Source organism: Echinococcus granulosus (assembly GCF_000524195.1).
Source record: "Echinococcus granulosus chromosome Unknown EG_S00003, whole genome shotgun sequence".
Classification (NCBI taxonomy): Eukaryota; Metazoa; Platyhelminthes; class Cestoda; order Cyclophyllidea; family Taeniidae; genus Echinococcus; species Echinococcus granulosus.
The window spans coordinates 1,513,830-1,528,030 of NW_020170383.1; the positions used below are offsets into that span (position 1 = coordinate 1,513,830).

Genomic DNA, 14,201 nt, shown 5'->3' on the forward strand with positions numbered 1-14,201 from the left:
TTAACTGCAGCCTCTTTTTTACTACTTAAGACTTTTTAAAAAAAGATTTAGTCTAGGTCTAACATGCTCTTTGATTTTCATAATGAATGAGGCTAAACCTATGAGCTTTTATCCTGCGACTAAACAATCATGAATAAAATCTGAAGGTCACACTGTCTGGTAATCTATATAAAGTGGCGAATCCGCCCTCGCACCAGCTCGTGGTTTTGCTTGTTGTTGGTTTTCCTCCTTTAGGTACGCCGGTATTCTCAACTGCTGAATGTGATGTTTTAGAATTGTTTTTCTCATTCACACTTTTGTGGGTTGGAAGTATTTTCTCGCTTGTGTTCAAGCATCTGTAGTTTACTAAGCTACTGTACAATTTCGTCATACATTCTGTTGGCGGAGTTTAATAACCCTGGTCCTAAAAATCGTTACTAAAAGTCTTCATTTATCTATAAAACCAGTTATGTGAGGAGTGTATTGTGTTTGTGCAAGTTACAGAGCCTGCCCTAAGTTGTACCTATTAATTACCATCCCGAAAAAACTTGGTTTAGTTCTTCCGTTTTACATCGGAATATACTCCTCTACCCAATTGAATTGTAAATTTCTGAGCTATTCCTTTGCTCATTTGGCTCGTGGATTATTTGTCAGTGCGGAAGGCTGCTTGAGTGACACTGCGGCTTTCTGGTAATCTCATAAATATTTAGAGTCACGAGTGGTTTTATTGTCTAAAGTGTCCATGCTTTTAGCCTCTTTCAAATGTATTTTTGTACTTTCGTTAGATTTATTAGAAAACTATCACACACGATAATCGATGGTTGAAAAAAATGGATTGGATACCTATGTGAGTGAAGGCGATACCTTCAACCATGCTGAAGAAGTCCCCTGTCTCGATGCTATATCGCCAAACCACTCTGAGGAAGTCAGCAGCCTTAAATCATGCATCCTAAACAGACTTCGACGTCACTGTGCCAAATCTCTCATGGGTCCCTGGGCAAACTCACAAAATGTGGACATTGAAGAAGTTGGGTACGTTTCCTTTAACTTCCCTTGGGCTTATGATTTTTGGTGACTCAAACTTGCGCTTGTTGTAGTATATGTTTGGACCAAGGCTTTTGGTTCGTTCTGCCTGCCGCATTCCCTCAGTTTACACGGGGTGTAATTGTGTGATCGGACGGTCTGAATTGGAAAGCCACGGTGGCGTTATACGTGAAACGAATGACTCATCATGCAGCGTGCAGTCGCTGTGGCTTTCGTAAAGAGGTCTCTTTCACATTTTTAAGATTACACAAAATAGCTTCGTGTGTTTAGCAAATAAGCTAGATCAGGCGCGATTTATTTTCCTTTGTTAAGTCTACTGAGTTATGGTTTTATGTGGGTAACATTAAAGAGGTAGTTTTAAATAAAAGACAGACTCCTGCCATTCTTATTGTTAGACTCCATTGTACAGCTTTTTATAAATCTGTGCATATTTTATGCTTAAACGCCCATGCCTTTCCATATATTTTGTAGAGGAGGCCTTAGCAACTATCTATATGTGGCCACCCTAAAAGCTGGTACTGGCGATGTCAGTGATATGACTCCCACGAAAGTATTCATCCGCGTCTACGGTGAGCTTCTGCGCAGCAATATGAATTCAATCATCCTTGACGCAGTGCTGTTTGCCCTCCTCTCAGAGAAGCGTCTTGGTCCCAAGCTCTACGGTGTCTTTCCTGGTGGCCGAATCGAGGAGTTTGTTGAGGTTAGCTTCTCTCAAATGACGTGACTGTCTGACTGCTCCCAGTTGAATGCTATTGGTTTCCACCCCTAAGGGGTTTAAAAAATCGACTGTTTGGTTAAAGCAACCAATTGTGAGTGAGTTTTCTGATCTTTGAAACGGTCAATCGAGTTAGTTTTAACACATGTAAACTATGTACACGTCCGTTTTTCGAATATAACAATAAGTTTAAGGCTATGCAGAGGCATTATTGCATTGAATACATTTATACACTTACCAACAGTTCGATTGTTTAGTCTGGGTAAAATGATTCGGACTTTTTCCGGCGTAATGCAATTTCACGCAGTGTGCGAAGTGCATTTCCATGTTATTTTTTGAGGATGATTCCCACTGATACATGCCTTTTCAATTATTATTCTAAAAAAGCCACTGAATTCTTGCTCAAAGTGAAGTGCTACCAATCACTAAATAAGTATACGTAGGTAAGGCATATTCTAAAACTTCAAAACTGTTCATTATGAAAATTGGCTAAATTTCATTAAGTCCAGTACTATTTCATGGCTGTTTATCTACGAGTATCGCTTTCTTGCACTTCCGTTTTCATTTTTTTAAACTCTGCTGTGCCATTATCGGAAGTATGTGCAACAAAACGCGTTATTCTGCGATGCCTTTTCACTCGAAGAGTTCAAAAGGATTTAATTTTTTGGCTTAATGATCTGAGCCAAGTTACAGACAGTGATTAAATTTTTTAAGGTCTGTTTTTTCTTCGCTCTCATTCATATTTCAATAACAAATGTTGTTTGCAGTGTTTATGTTTGTGGTACTAATCTGGTTTTCTCATACCGATGGTAGTGCCTCGTATTTTGATGTTAAATCTTAACCAGCTTTCCGCTTTTTTTATTGATATACGTGAGCTGAATGCATCTAAAAACTTTATTTTCAATGACTGTCGTTCTAGTCAGTAGTACTCGTTCGTGTAGCATTCGCTCTACATAGGCAATGTCGGCACATTTTAGACGCCTTTGGTGTCAAACTCTTGGATGCGTGAATTTGTGTGCTTCTTGTTGGATCTCTACAAACCCCAATGGGTTTTACAAGCGTGTATTGAAAGCATCCACTTGGAGATGATGTTGGATGCCATTTCGGCTATACGAAAGCAAATGAATATTTTGAAGCTTTCAGCTCACGGGTTGAATAGCTTTCTTGCCGTTAATACTAAATTATTACGTCATGTTTGTTCGCTTGGTTCTGACAAACCCAGTAGATATTCTTGTGATTCTTGACATCCTCGCTAAATATTTATTGCCAAGGCAGTACTGAGCTTTCTTAACTTATCTCGCCTTTCCGCAAACCACTTTACGTTTTCCAATTGAATTGATGGGATAGTGTTTTGCAAGGTACAATTACTAATCCCCAGAAAGTTTTGAAAGACACGTCTTCCCTGAATTTCTGGTAGTTGTCTCACCGTTGGGGTCAGCATGGGGTTTGAGGCACACAAAATCGCACAAGCCTAGTTAGAGGGCGAAAACGGGTAAGCCAAGCACCCTTTTTTTGAGGTTAAAGGCTTCCATGTGGTTGTAAATTTGGCAGAAATTAGTGCTTTGACTTGAAGCGTTTGATAAGCTATCCAGAATGTTAGGGTGATTATTATGCGGAATTCCAGAGTGAGCTATTAATTTCCGCTCTATTCCGCACACTTCTATGTTCCAATTTTGCTTCTTGACTTTGTTTATACACGATTCACTTCCTATGGCTCCTATTTGATTGTTAAATTCGTACATGGATCTCGTCGCGTCATAGTGCCATGCTCATAGCAGTCCTATTAAACGGCACTAATAAACTACAAGGTTACATTCACCTTTCACAAAGCACGTCATCCAACTCCACCTTTGTTTAACTGTCTTTCACGAAATTACGTTCTTCTAGTCGCGTTACCTCTATGCGATTATCTTTCGTGCTGTTGAGGAATTCCATCAGGAGGTCAGCTTCTGCATTAATACGTAAACTGCATCACGATCGTGACTGGGCCAAACTGGCCTCACCACTTCCATGCCATCCTCGAGCAGTTGACAAAAGTTGTTCTACCAGGACTATTGCGTAATTAGCGGCCTGAAATCCGTCAAAGATCCCAGGCATATTTACCAGCTCGCCAATGCAAATGCGACAGAATGTCTCTCTTTTTACGTACAAATGATGCTAGGGTAAAATGCCGCTTTATTGTTCTTCTACACCGAAAGCTCTTCCCGTGTAGGATTTGTTATTAGTCGATTGTGGCGTGATCATCCAGGCCTCAATAATGGTGCATAGTGAACTGGTCAGTTCCATTCCACAAAGAGTCCAATTTTACTCGTGGCCATGTCAGTGGGACCAGCGTGCCGATAAGCCCGGTAAGAGTTGTCCCACTAGTCGGTTTTGTGTGGTTGAGGTCAGCAAGCTTAGTCACGTGCCTGCCTTGAAATGCTAGTTACTACTTTGTTTCCCCCGCTTATTGCCCTAATCATATGCTGTTTTGTGGGGTTAAACCATCGTCTTTACGTGGCAACATCGATTGTTTCGTCATCTTATCTTCCTATCTGTTTAGAGGCATATCTGATGCCCCTTGCCATTGGCTATGCGTGGTAAGACGCATGTGATTTGGGTCACATTAATTTATTAATTTGGTTGTGGGAATTTTAAACATTTGTGCAAGAAGAACGCGTGTAATTTAATCCTATGCTATGATTACTGTAGTATAAGAAAAAAATCTTGTCGTGAGTAGGAATTCCCGGTTCCTAGGACGGATTTGGTACCCAAATAGCTGACAGCGATTTACATTCACCGGCAGGCAAAGTACTGCTCTTAGCCAAGGAGAGCCAACGCCTCGCTATTAACATGTTTCTACCAACTATTTAGTGGTGGACCATATTTTTATTATTGTTGCGTTGTAGTGACGTAAACAAATAAGCAACTAGAATATTTTTGTCTTCTCGACGAAATTACTGTCATGTAACTATAATAATGGGAAAGATCTAAAATCCTGAAAACCACCTAAAAGGTCTCACGTCAAAAGTGTTACAACATGTTACACCATTATACACTACTATCATTCATATTTTGTCTTGTTCCTATGAAAAACTAGACAAATGTTTGGATTATGGCAAAATAGATGGCAATCGTGATTTGTCAAGTTCAAAATCTCCTTATCTGCGTGATTTTTAGGTCACAGCTAAATGGACTCATTTCCACTTCCTACTCGGCTGGTATTGGACCGTGCTACTTTTTTTCAGTCCAATTCAAGCATTCTTTGGGTAATTACTTGGGTCAATTACTCGATACCTCGACCGTTTTAATAAAGCGTTTTGAAGAGATTCAGAAGTGTATTGGGGTGTGAAGTGGGTGCCTTAGGGAATAATAATTTTATTTTGTCTTTCAGTTAATCTTTCCAGTCCTTTTTATGCTGTAATATTCTACTGCTCTTTGGCTAAATAAAAATACTAACAATCAGGATCCCCATTTCCCCCGGCACCGCACTTTTGTTCTCGTCCTTCATTGACTTTCATTTCTATGCACTTCAATTCAGGTGCCCTGTGGGGTTGGCACCTGTGTGGCGGAAAGCAGACTTTCACAGATTATGTTAAAGTGGCACGTTTAGAAAGGATATTACGCAAACTCACATGGTTCCAGTCGGTATTCCTGAAGTTGCTTTAAAACGCGTTATGGTTAGATTTCTTCCTTGAGGTCTTTGTCAGTCCATTATTTATTGTTGACGCCATTAAGTTGGAGGAGTTAAGATGCTTGTAATGTGAATTAGGTGTGTATCTACTTATGCGGGAAGCAGAATAGCTCACCCGCTGCTCCTTTGTTTATATGGCCCTGCAGGATTGGGCAGTGCCCTGACACCCACTCAAGCACGCATATCCACCATACACCCTGCATCGCGGAAGCCAACTCAGGAGCTGGAGCTGATGTTGGAGATGCACGAGTTCTAATGTTCTCTTCTTCGTGAGTTTTCTTTTGGTTGTTTCATTTACTAATGCCTATGACCCCTTCTTCAACCCTATTGTTCACTCCCTGTCTAGCTAACTAGCTGACTGAGCTCTGTGTAATGCATGTCAGTACACGGGTGACGTGTTTGTCGTTGGTTTTTATTCTAATTCTTAACCCCTGCTCTGTGCCAGGTATTACAGACATGTACGCCAAGTCTGCATTCACATTACCTCCTATCTTTGAATGCGCATGCTAGGTTTTGAAAATTGGAGAGTTTAAACCAGACATTACACACCTTTCTGTCAATAAGTTGAGCTCACTTCTAATTGCACAACATGATTACAGCAAAAACTTGGCACTTCACCTGAAGCTCCTAGCATTGAAATCTTGCCACCGCTTCTGACTAAGATCTATTGCATTTAACGTTTAACCGAGATAAATTGTGATCTTTGAATAGGCAGGTGGTACATTATACCATATAATGATTCTAACTGGCGTCTTCTTTGTGCTGCACGTGGTTTTGTGTACTCGATTAATTTCTTTTTTACGCATTAGAGTTAAGGGAAAGAGCTTTTGGTCAAAGGCCAATGCTATGCCATCAATTTCTTTGGCAAATTTTGACTAAAAATTGGAATATGAAGTTCATGCTTCAGTTTCTAGAGCCCTTAATTAGGAGTTGTTTGTGAACAGTTGCTGTTATTTGAGCACTCTGAGTAATAATTCAGGTTACAGTGAGTTTCATTTAACACAAAATGAAGGTTTTAAACTTTAGTGTCCTGCCAATTTTTGTAAAAGTGGTGTTGGCAATACCTGGCCGGCTTAAGGTTCCACCTGAGGAATGCAATCTCGTAAAGCCCAAGTTTACTGGTTTGATTTGCATAATTGCTTATTCATTTTTTTCTTCTGGTTGAATGCCAAATTCACAAAATTCTGATGTAATCTTAGCTGCACGTATAAAGTGGCTAAAATGATTGACAGCCATCTGTTTGGTCTTGTCAAAAACCAAACTTGGTAATACCATCCTCCCGTTACTTGGAGATGATGCTTTGTGTCTCAAATTTCTCTCAAATGTTTCCAAGACAAATCCTCTTAATAGGCACCGCTAGTGCTATGCTTGCATCGTGTCTGGACGGAATAGCTCCTTCTGCTTAATTTTGATGTGTCTGATTTTAACACGTGTGTCTCATAGTCCGTACTGAAGTTTATCTCACAGGCTAGTTTACCGGTCCATGCTGCAGCCGGAAACTTTTATGTCGCAAATATACATATTTGTGTATGCGCGTGTAGCTAAATGAGATATCATGTTTCAAGATTCTTCAGGATTTAATTATAAATCTGTTCATAAACTATAGGCTTGCCTAGTCTGTAGATGGAAAGCAAGTTCGCATTTAGATGACTGACAAGAAGGCAGTTAGCATCAAAAGGAGGTCACGGCTTATCCATCTGCGCATTTTCATATAGCAGTGGCCAACGTTGAAACCAGTAGTTCCTAACGTGTTCCAAATAATGGGTTACACATCATTCAGTTAGCCCACTTAACAGCGCTTTGCATTTCTGGTTGTGAAGCAACTAGCGATTTGTCACCATCCACCTGCCTACCTCTCACGTGGATGCGAATGCTTGTTTTTGTGGAGACGGGAAAGCCTGTCGTTCTCATCGTGTATGCAAAACCCACCTTTATTGCCCGCTTTATTTGCGCAGTTGTTTGTGGTGTAAAAAATCGACTAGCTTTGACAGTCTGTTTTCTCTCGGTTTTTGGCTTATCGAACAACTTGACTGCTTTTCCATTCCCGCCTTCTTGTGTATGTTCTTTAACAACTTTTAAATACCAACTTAATCTACCGGAAAGGTTTAATGACATTAAAGGTGTTATCTGCTACCTCAACGTTGTTGACTTTTTTTACACACAAACAACCAGCATGGTACGTTAAGGTTGCCAACGTCAAATCAAGGTCCCATGGCTGTCTGGCATTTTAACATTTTGTTGTTAAAATTCGGTTGCAGCCATATAAACTTGACCCTCTTATCTATCGCTACCTATAGGCAGCATAGTGGTGTTTATCTATGTTGAAAGTAGTATGCCTACGGTGGTCATGTTAACTACTTTCGGGGTCAACACCCAAGAGGCGTATTGTGTTACGAGTAGTCCCATTAACAGATTTCAAATCAGCTTCTATTGTAATCACTTCATTCCCGTTCTTCACACTTAAACACGGTATGCTTCATGGGTCTGAAGCAGGACTTTTAATAATTGACTTTTGTGTCTTCACGTCCTGTCCACCTATTAATATCGCCAAAGGTGTTTACTCTGCGATTGACACCGATTGGCTATCGTGAGAGTAATCTTTATGCATCCTCCTACCTGTAAATCAGTCAAATCACAATAGCGACATACTTGCCTCTCTTCATCAGTAACTACCGCATAGTTTATTTTGCACCTTGTTCCATGGGGCATGGGGGAAGGAGGGGGTAGAAATAACAACCTGTAGGGGCGAAATTTGTGGATGCGTGTCACGTGTAAGCGAAAATTCGCTGTCCCAGATGGGATATAAGATAGCCACCTCTGTTATCCCCTGGTACACGAGGTCGTGCTGTTCCCTTTTTTCTGTGATTCCAATTTTAGTAAACGAAAGTGATATTACCAATATTCTGAAAGTTTTGCAGACCTTCATACCTTTCTGGTTGATTTTCGAAGCATAAAAAATTTTCATAATGCAGCTTAAAGTGTTCAGTTTTAACATAGCTCCTCAGGCTTCGTCATTTCCAAAAATACAAAAGGTCAGTTAAGGTTTATTGTCTGACACTTTATCTTAGGCCTAAATACAGCTGATTTAGACGTCTGTTTTAAAAATAGCTGGGAATGCTTTGATAGTGCGGTAATAAGCTAGCAGCTAATTAAGGTAAATCTCTATCAGGGCTAAATTGACTGCTTATTACTTCTCACTTAACCATTTTACCAGAGCGACAAAAAAACACTCGCTTTTTGCTGCTAGCACTAACCAATTAGAAAGGGATTAAAGGCGTGGACACCATGCTGTTCTCATTGGACATGTTGGCAAAAGCACATATTTCCTCCGCACTTGGCATGAGCGAAGGTTGTCAACTTAGTCAGCATTTGATAGCAAAAGGAACCCTCCTAGAGGTACTAGCTTCCAGAAATAAGTCATTTGTATTGGAACGGGCTGTTAAATGTCATTTGGGTGTTTTTACGAGTTTCTGTTGATTTGCATTTGCGTTGCTGAGTCATCATAGTAATTTGCCATGTATTCTCGTAGTGGTAAAGCTAAGTCCATGATGATAAAGCGTACTTATATGGCCTGTGCTAGATGAATGCCTATGTAGCTGGCCACACTGAACATAGATGAAAATGTTATTTGATAAATCTATAGCCATATTGAACCTAATGAATAGGTTTGCAAATTGGAAATGGCCTCGTCAAATCTCCATTTAAAGGAATGCGTGTTTTTCAGTCGCGGACGCTGAGGACGGAGGAGTTGGCATATCCGTCGGTACGGGACTGTGTGGCGCTACATATGGGTGCTCTGCATAGTCTAACCCTACCGGTGCCGAAGATGCCCACCTTCATCTTCAAGACGATGGCCAAGTTCTTGCAGCAACTGACGGGCACACGACAACCGCCGATGCGTCGTCTGCTTTCCTCTGCCGCTGCTGCTGCTTCCTCGACCAACGCAACCCTTGGTGTTGGTACCGCTAGTGAAGAGGAAAATGGACTGCCCGATGACGTACTCATTAACAATCCGCCGCCGGGCTCGCTAACCACCTCCCAACTCTTCGGCTCAACCTCCTCCATCGGCTCCATTCCTGAACCCCAGTCGCATCTATTCAAATTCGTCAGTGAATGGAGGCTTGTTGAGGAGTTCGAGTGGCTCAGGTAAGAAGGACGCGAATCCTGTAGACACTGCTTACTTTGGTTATTCACTGATTACCGTTGTTGAAGCTCTGGACTAGATTACTTCTTGAAGAAGCTCCTTTAGTTTGTTTTTTGCTCCCGATTCTTGTAACAGTGCGTGGGACAGATCTGCTAATATGCACTAATTTTATTCCTTCAATAACAATCGCATAATTTCCTAGTACTGAAACAGTATCCATAGTTTTCGTCGACGCATTTTCGCTACACACCTTACAGTGATGGGTTGATCCTTGAAAAAAGTTGATTGATCAATGCAGGTTGATTAGTGTAATATCACCTTGGTATTCATAGGGCTTTATGTCTAGATGTAAAGATCTAAACAGCAACCCTAACATCTTTTTCCCAGTCCAATGTGGGACCGCGCTGTTCCCCCTCTAAAACCATCTTTCACTAATTGTCAGCGAAGATTTTCTCCTTCAAACACTGGTAATAACTGCTGTTGATACTACTAAGCAGAACAATGAATCCCTTTGTTTCTAGCACTATAGCTTTTGTGATAAAAGCGAACAGTGGCGCTTGAAATCTTTGCCTCTCCACAGGCTCTCGATTGTCATAGACTGTGCATCCAATTTATTTCATGTTACTTTACTGGCTTTTTAGAAAGTCAGTTACGGTAGATTTATTGGATAGAAACAGTTGTTTTGTGCATTAGACCCAAGATTCTCTTTTGGACCTGTTTTTTTAAGAATGTCAACCACCTTAGAGACAGTTTTCTATGAATAAACATCGCAAGAAATTTTGTGCCTTTTGGAGACAATGTCGTAAGTGTTGCTTGAAGCATGGTTCAGCCTTTATAATAGAATTTCTTGTCATATTCGGCATATTATTAGCATAAGTTACCATCCCGATCCCAAAATTGGCATAGCGATTTCCATTAAGCAGTCATCAGAATACAATGTTGAATAAGCTTTATGGGCGGAAGTGTTGGGATTTGAGAACTGAGTTGCTCACGTACTTTTCATCCATTGTGAAGCGACTGCTTCTAAATTATTGAAATACGCACCTCGTACCCTTTTCATTCTCTTGTAGAACTACGTTTTTCGGAAACATGGATAGATTCCCTGTGCGGTTTTGCCACAACGATGTTCAAGAAAGTGAGATCTGCTTAAACAGGGTGGATGCTTTTGTGCTCTGCAGTTTATATCCTTAAAAGACCTTTCGCTGCTAGTGGCGTAGTGGCTAGATGTGCAGTCATTTCCCACGTAAAAATCTCGATTTTTCATTAGCTTACACTAACACGTCTAGCTGCGCTCACGCAATTAAGTATGCGACACTCCACTGCATTAAAGTGGTTTTAAACGTCCCATTTATGTAAATGTATGGAGTGCGAACCATTTTTCAATGCGAATCCCAATTGTCTTTTACCTTAGGTACTTTCTTTCTTAGTGTTGCTTAAACTTAATCTTACAAAATGATTGCTTTTTTCTTGTTTACCAATATTTTTCCCTCTGATTTGAACTCTTTTTATTCCCATTCATAAAGATAACCTGCTGCTCTACAAGGATCCTTCAAAACGGGGCTGGTTTAGGCTGCTAACAATCGACTATGAATACGGCAGCTATAATTTCCGGTAAGCTTATTTCTCCTAAGTGTTTCATCGGACTCTTTTTGGTTCAGGTTTGAAAGGTTATTAGAAGTACTATGATATTTGAGCTTATTTTCTGTGTGCCATTGGAGGCATACAATTACCTCGTGTGAGCTTTTAGAATGCGTAATTCGTAGGTTCCAATCGTACAGACATAAGTATTTCCTCTAAAAATCGACTGTTAAAATCATAACTCTCATGTCTAGCACCACTCATTCTAAATGCTATTCAATAATATTTCGGACTGTTTGGTTGTCGGTTTGAATTCACAAAGTTGATTCAACTTTCGCTGTGTTTCGTTTCTTTTTCTGTAGCTGTATTGACATTGGCAACTTCTTTAATGAATGGACTTACAACAACCGTTACCCCCACCATCCTGGATTTGCGTATCTGCCTGAAGCCTATCCTTCGCGTGAAGACCAGGTCAGTGCACATTGCCTTCGGAGTGCCGTAGGAATAATTTTAATAGCCACATTGATGAGGACTTCAGTGCGTTTTGCGTGTAGAGATTTGGGCCTTGATAACGCGGGTGTATTGTTTCACTTAATTAAAACTCAAAGTTGACGCGGGGTTTTAATCTGGAAACATAGGGAAGGCCAGTAGGCAGGCATGGCTCACAAGCGTTGGGGCGAGTTATTATGGAGCCTCCGTGCTTTTTCTTGCTTTGATCTAATCCCAAAAAGGGGCCTGGATGCTATGGCCGCATGTCTCGTGACTGCGAGATAATGCTACTTATCCAGTTGGTCCTCTCGTCACTTTCACGAATTCACCGACTCCTTGCATATATGGCGTATAGTATGAATATATCATTTTTTAGAGAACGTTGTCCGACTTCACTGAAATATCACTTTGAAATATACTATCATTTCCGTCATGGCCTTATCATCTTTTGTTAGGTGTAAGCGCCTGTCGGGGGGCGACAGTTTCAATCATTGGAGTGGTGCTTGAGTCACGAGGGTGTGACCTTCGGCAAAGTGGAGTTTTTTTAAAACAATGAGCGAGGACGTGGTCGATCCATCCGAACCATTTTCCACTCGCATGACACATCCATAAGTGTTTGTTGTCCTCGATCTAGGTGGTATACAAAACCACCCAACTACCATGCCAACCGAATTTTGTTTTTATTTTGCTAGCCAAAATTGCACATCCATTTTACGGACTGTCAGCTTTCAGGCAGTTCCATTTGTATGTCAGTAACATCTTTCAACGGGGAAATTGAGGTGATTTCTGCATTTTGGGGGTACAGTTGGCGTTTTGGCGCAAGTACCTGACGGTGTACAACTACGTGGAGAATGGTGGAACACTGCCGGGGACGTACATTCATCAGAGTCGACGGGTGCACTCACACAGCGTCTGTGGACTGCCACCCATGGAAATAACCAAGCTGCTGCGTTCTCCGCCCTCAGCGCCGATCTTCAAAGAGGACCATGACGAGGTTTTTACTATGGGACTGGGTGTCGGTGGTAGCGACGGCATCGAAAGCACCGGTAACAGCAATGTGGAGCCTGTGTGGGACCCCGCGCTGCGGTGCCTTTCCGAGTTGGAGGAAGTGCGCCACCTCGAGGAGGTGACTCTTGCACCGGAGGAGGAAGAAGCTCTTCTAATCGAGACTACCTACGGCGCCCTCATTTCCCACCTCTGGTGGACTCTCTGGGCTCTCATCCAAAGCCAAATCTCCAGCATCGACTTCGGATTTATTGTATGCATTGACTTCTTTCAAATCGTCTCCATCTCATTTATTGTTTTATTTTCGCTTATTTCGTCGTTTGAAATTGCACAAAACGTGCAAGTGGTTTTGTAATTTGTCATTCAATCCAAATTATAGTATCGTGAAACATCACGATTTGATAAACAAGCATATTTCCCAGGACCCCTTCGTATGATCTTACTGTTGCACTCTAGAAGTACCGTCATCGTTGATGCATTCAGAATGCGGAAGAACAAGCATTTCGATGTTTCTCATTGAGCACTAAAACGTCTGTTATAGAAGATTGCCAAATCAGTTGCTCATCATACCCATCCCATAGTTTTCTACTAGGCATGGCTTTATTTGAGTCCATTTTCAGGTCATTTTGCATACAGATTCATAATTTTTCGTGGTATTTAATAGGAATATGCCGAGTCAAGAATGACAGCGTACTACGACCTAAAGAAGACATTGCCTGCCTCAGAGTTTCCCAACGGCGAAGGCCAATGCATTGACCTACCCAACTCGCGGAAGGCAAACGGTGAGATTTTTGATATGGAGCTACCTGCCAAGGTGCAAAGGAACGGTGACAGCAGCGAGGCCCGCCCGAACGCCTCTAATCCTGTTACCGCCTTCTACGTCGTTGAGGAAGACGGGTGACTCCCCCTTTGGTGTCAATTACAGATAAATACTACTCTTGAAGTTTGTTTTAACAGTCACCTTTGCCAGAACTTTACCCCCTACGCCAAGACTAGTTTCCCCGCCACCACTGCTAATGGACAAAAAAAATAAACGTGAACACTAATATCTGATTTCTTCTGTTACATTCGCTTTGTTAAGCACGCGGAAAATCCGCTTTTTCGTCACCCCTTGCCTGTCTTCCCCTCTCGCCTTTGCTGTACGTGTTCGTCGATGCGTGAGCGTTTGTGCGCCTCCTCGTCCTCTACGTGTATTATGTACGCACACGTGCTCTGTTCAGTCATTATGTATTTTATCAGATATTCGTATTTTTGCATATCTTCGTGATCGTTTTTACTTTCCCTGTCCCTGCAATTGGGTAAGGGGGCGTCGGGGTGTAACAACAAAGGCTAGGGACGGACACTGATTGGAATAAATCCGAAGCAATCACTCAATAATCGTGTTTATTTTTAGCGTAAAATATGGTAATGAGAATTCCTGATCATGCTACTGTTCCAGTAACCAATTACGGTGACAACCTATCAGTGGCTAAAAGGGACTCCTCAAAAACAAATAAGCTCACCGATAGAGCATTCAACATAAATCTATATGCAATCATAGAACTCGAAGAAATGGAATGGCTAGTCTTCCAAGA

General features: G+C 41.4%; 2 protein-coding genes across 2 annotated transcripts; both read left to right on the forward strand. All coding sequences in view use genetic code 11, as the record gives it.

Annotated features, from left to right (window-relative positions):
• Nucleotides 1-796: 796 nt before the first annotated feature.
• Nucleotides 797-5,667, forward strand: EGR_00847 (Choline/ethanolamine kinase; the record flags this gene model as incomplete). The annotated part of the gene is made up of 5 exons (XM_024490096.1): nt 797-1,011; nt 1,495-1,723; nt 3,626-3,679; nt 3,951-4,086; nt 5,558-5,667. The coding sequence occupies 5 exons, from the start codon at nt 797-799 to the stop codon at nt 5,665-5,667; spliced, it is 744 nt and encodes a 247-aa protein (XP_024355499.1).
• Nucleotides 5,668-9,120: 3,453 nt separating this feature from the next.
• EGR_00848 (Choline/ethanolamine kinase) lies at nt 9,121-13,528 on the forward strand (the record flags this gene model as incomplete). Its single annotated transcript, XM_024490097.1, has 4 exons — nt 9,121-9,557; nt 11,496-11,604; nt 12,428-12,880; nt 13,292-13,528. The coding sequence occupies 4 exons, from the start codon at nt 9,121-9,123 to the stop codon at nt 13,526-13,528; spliced, it is 1,236 nt and encodes a 411-aa protein (XP_024355500.1).
• Nucleotides 13,529-14,201: the final 673 nt, after the last annotated feature.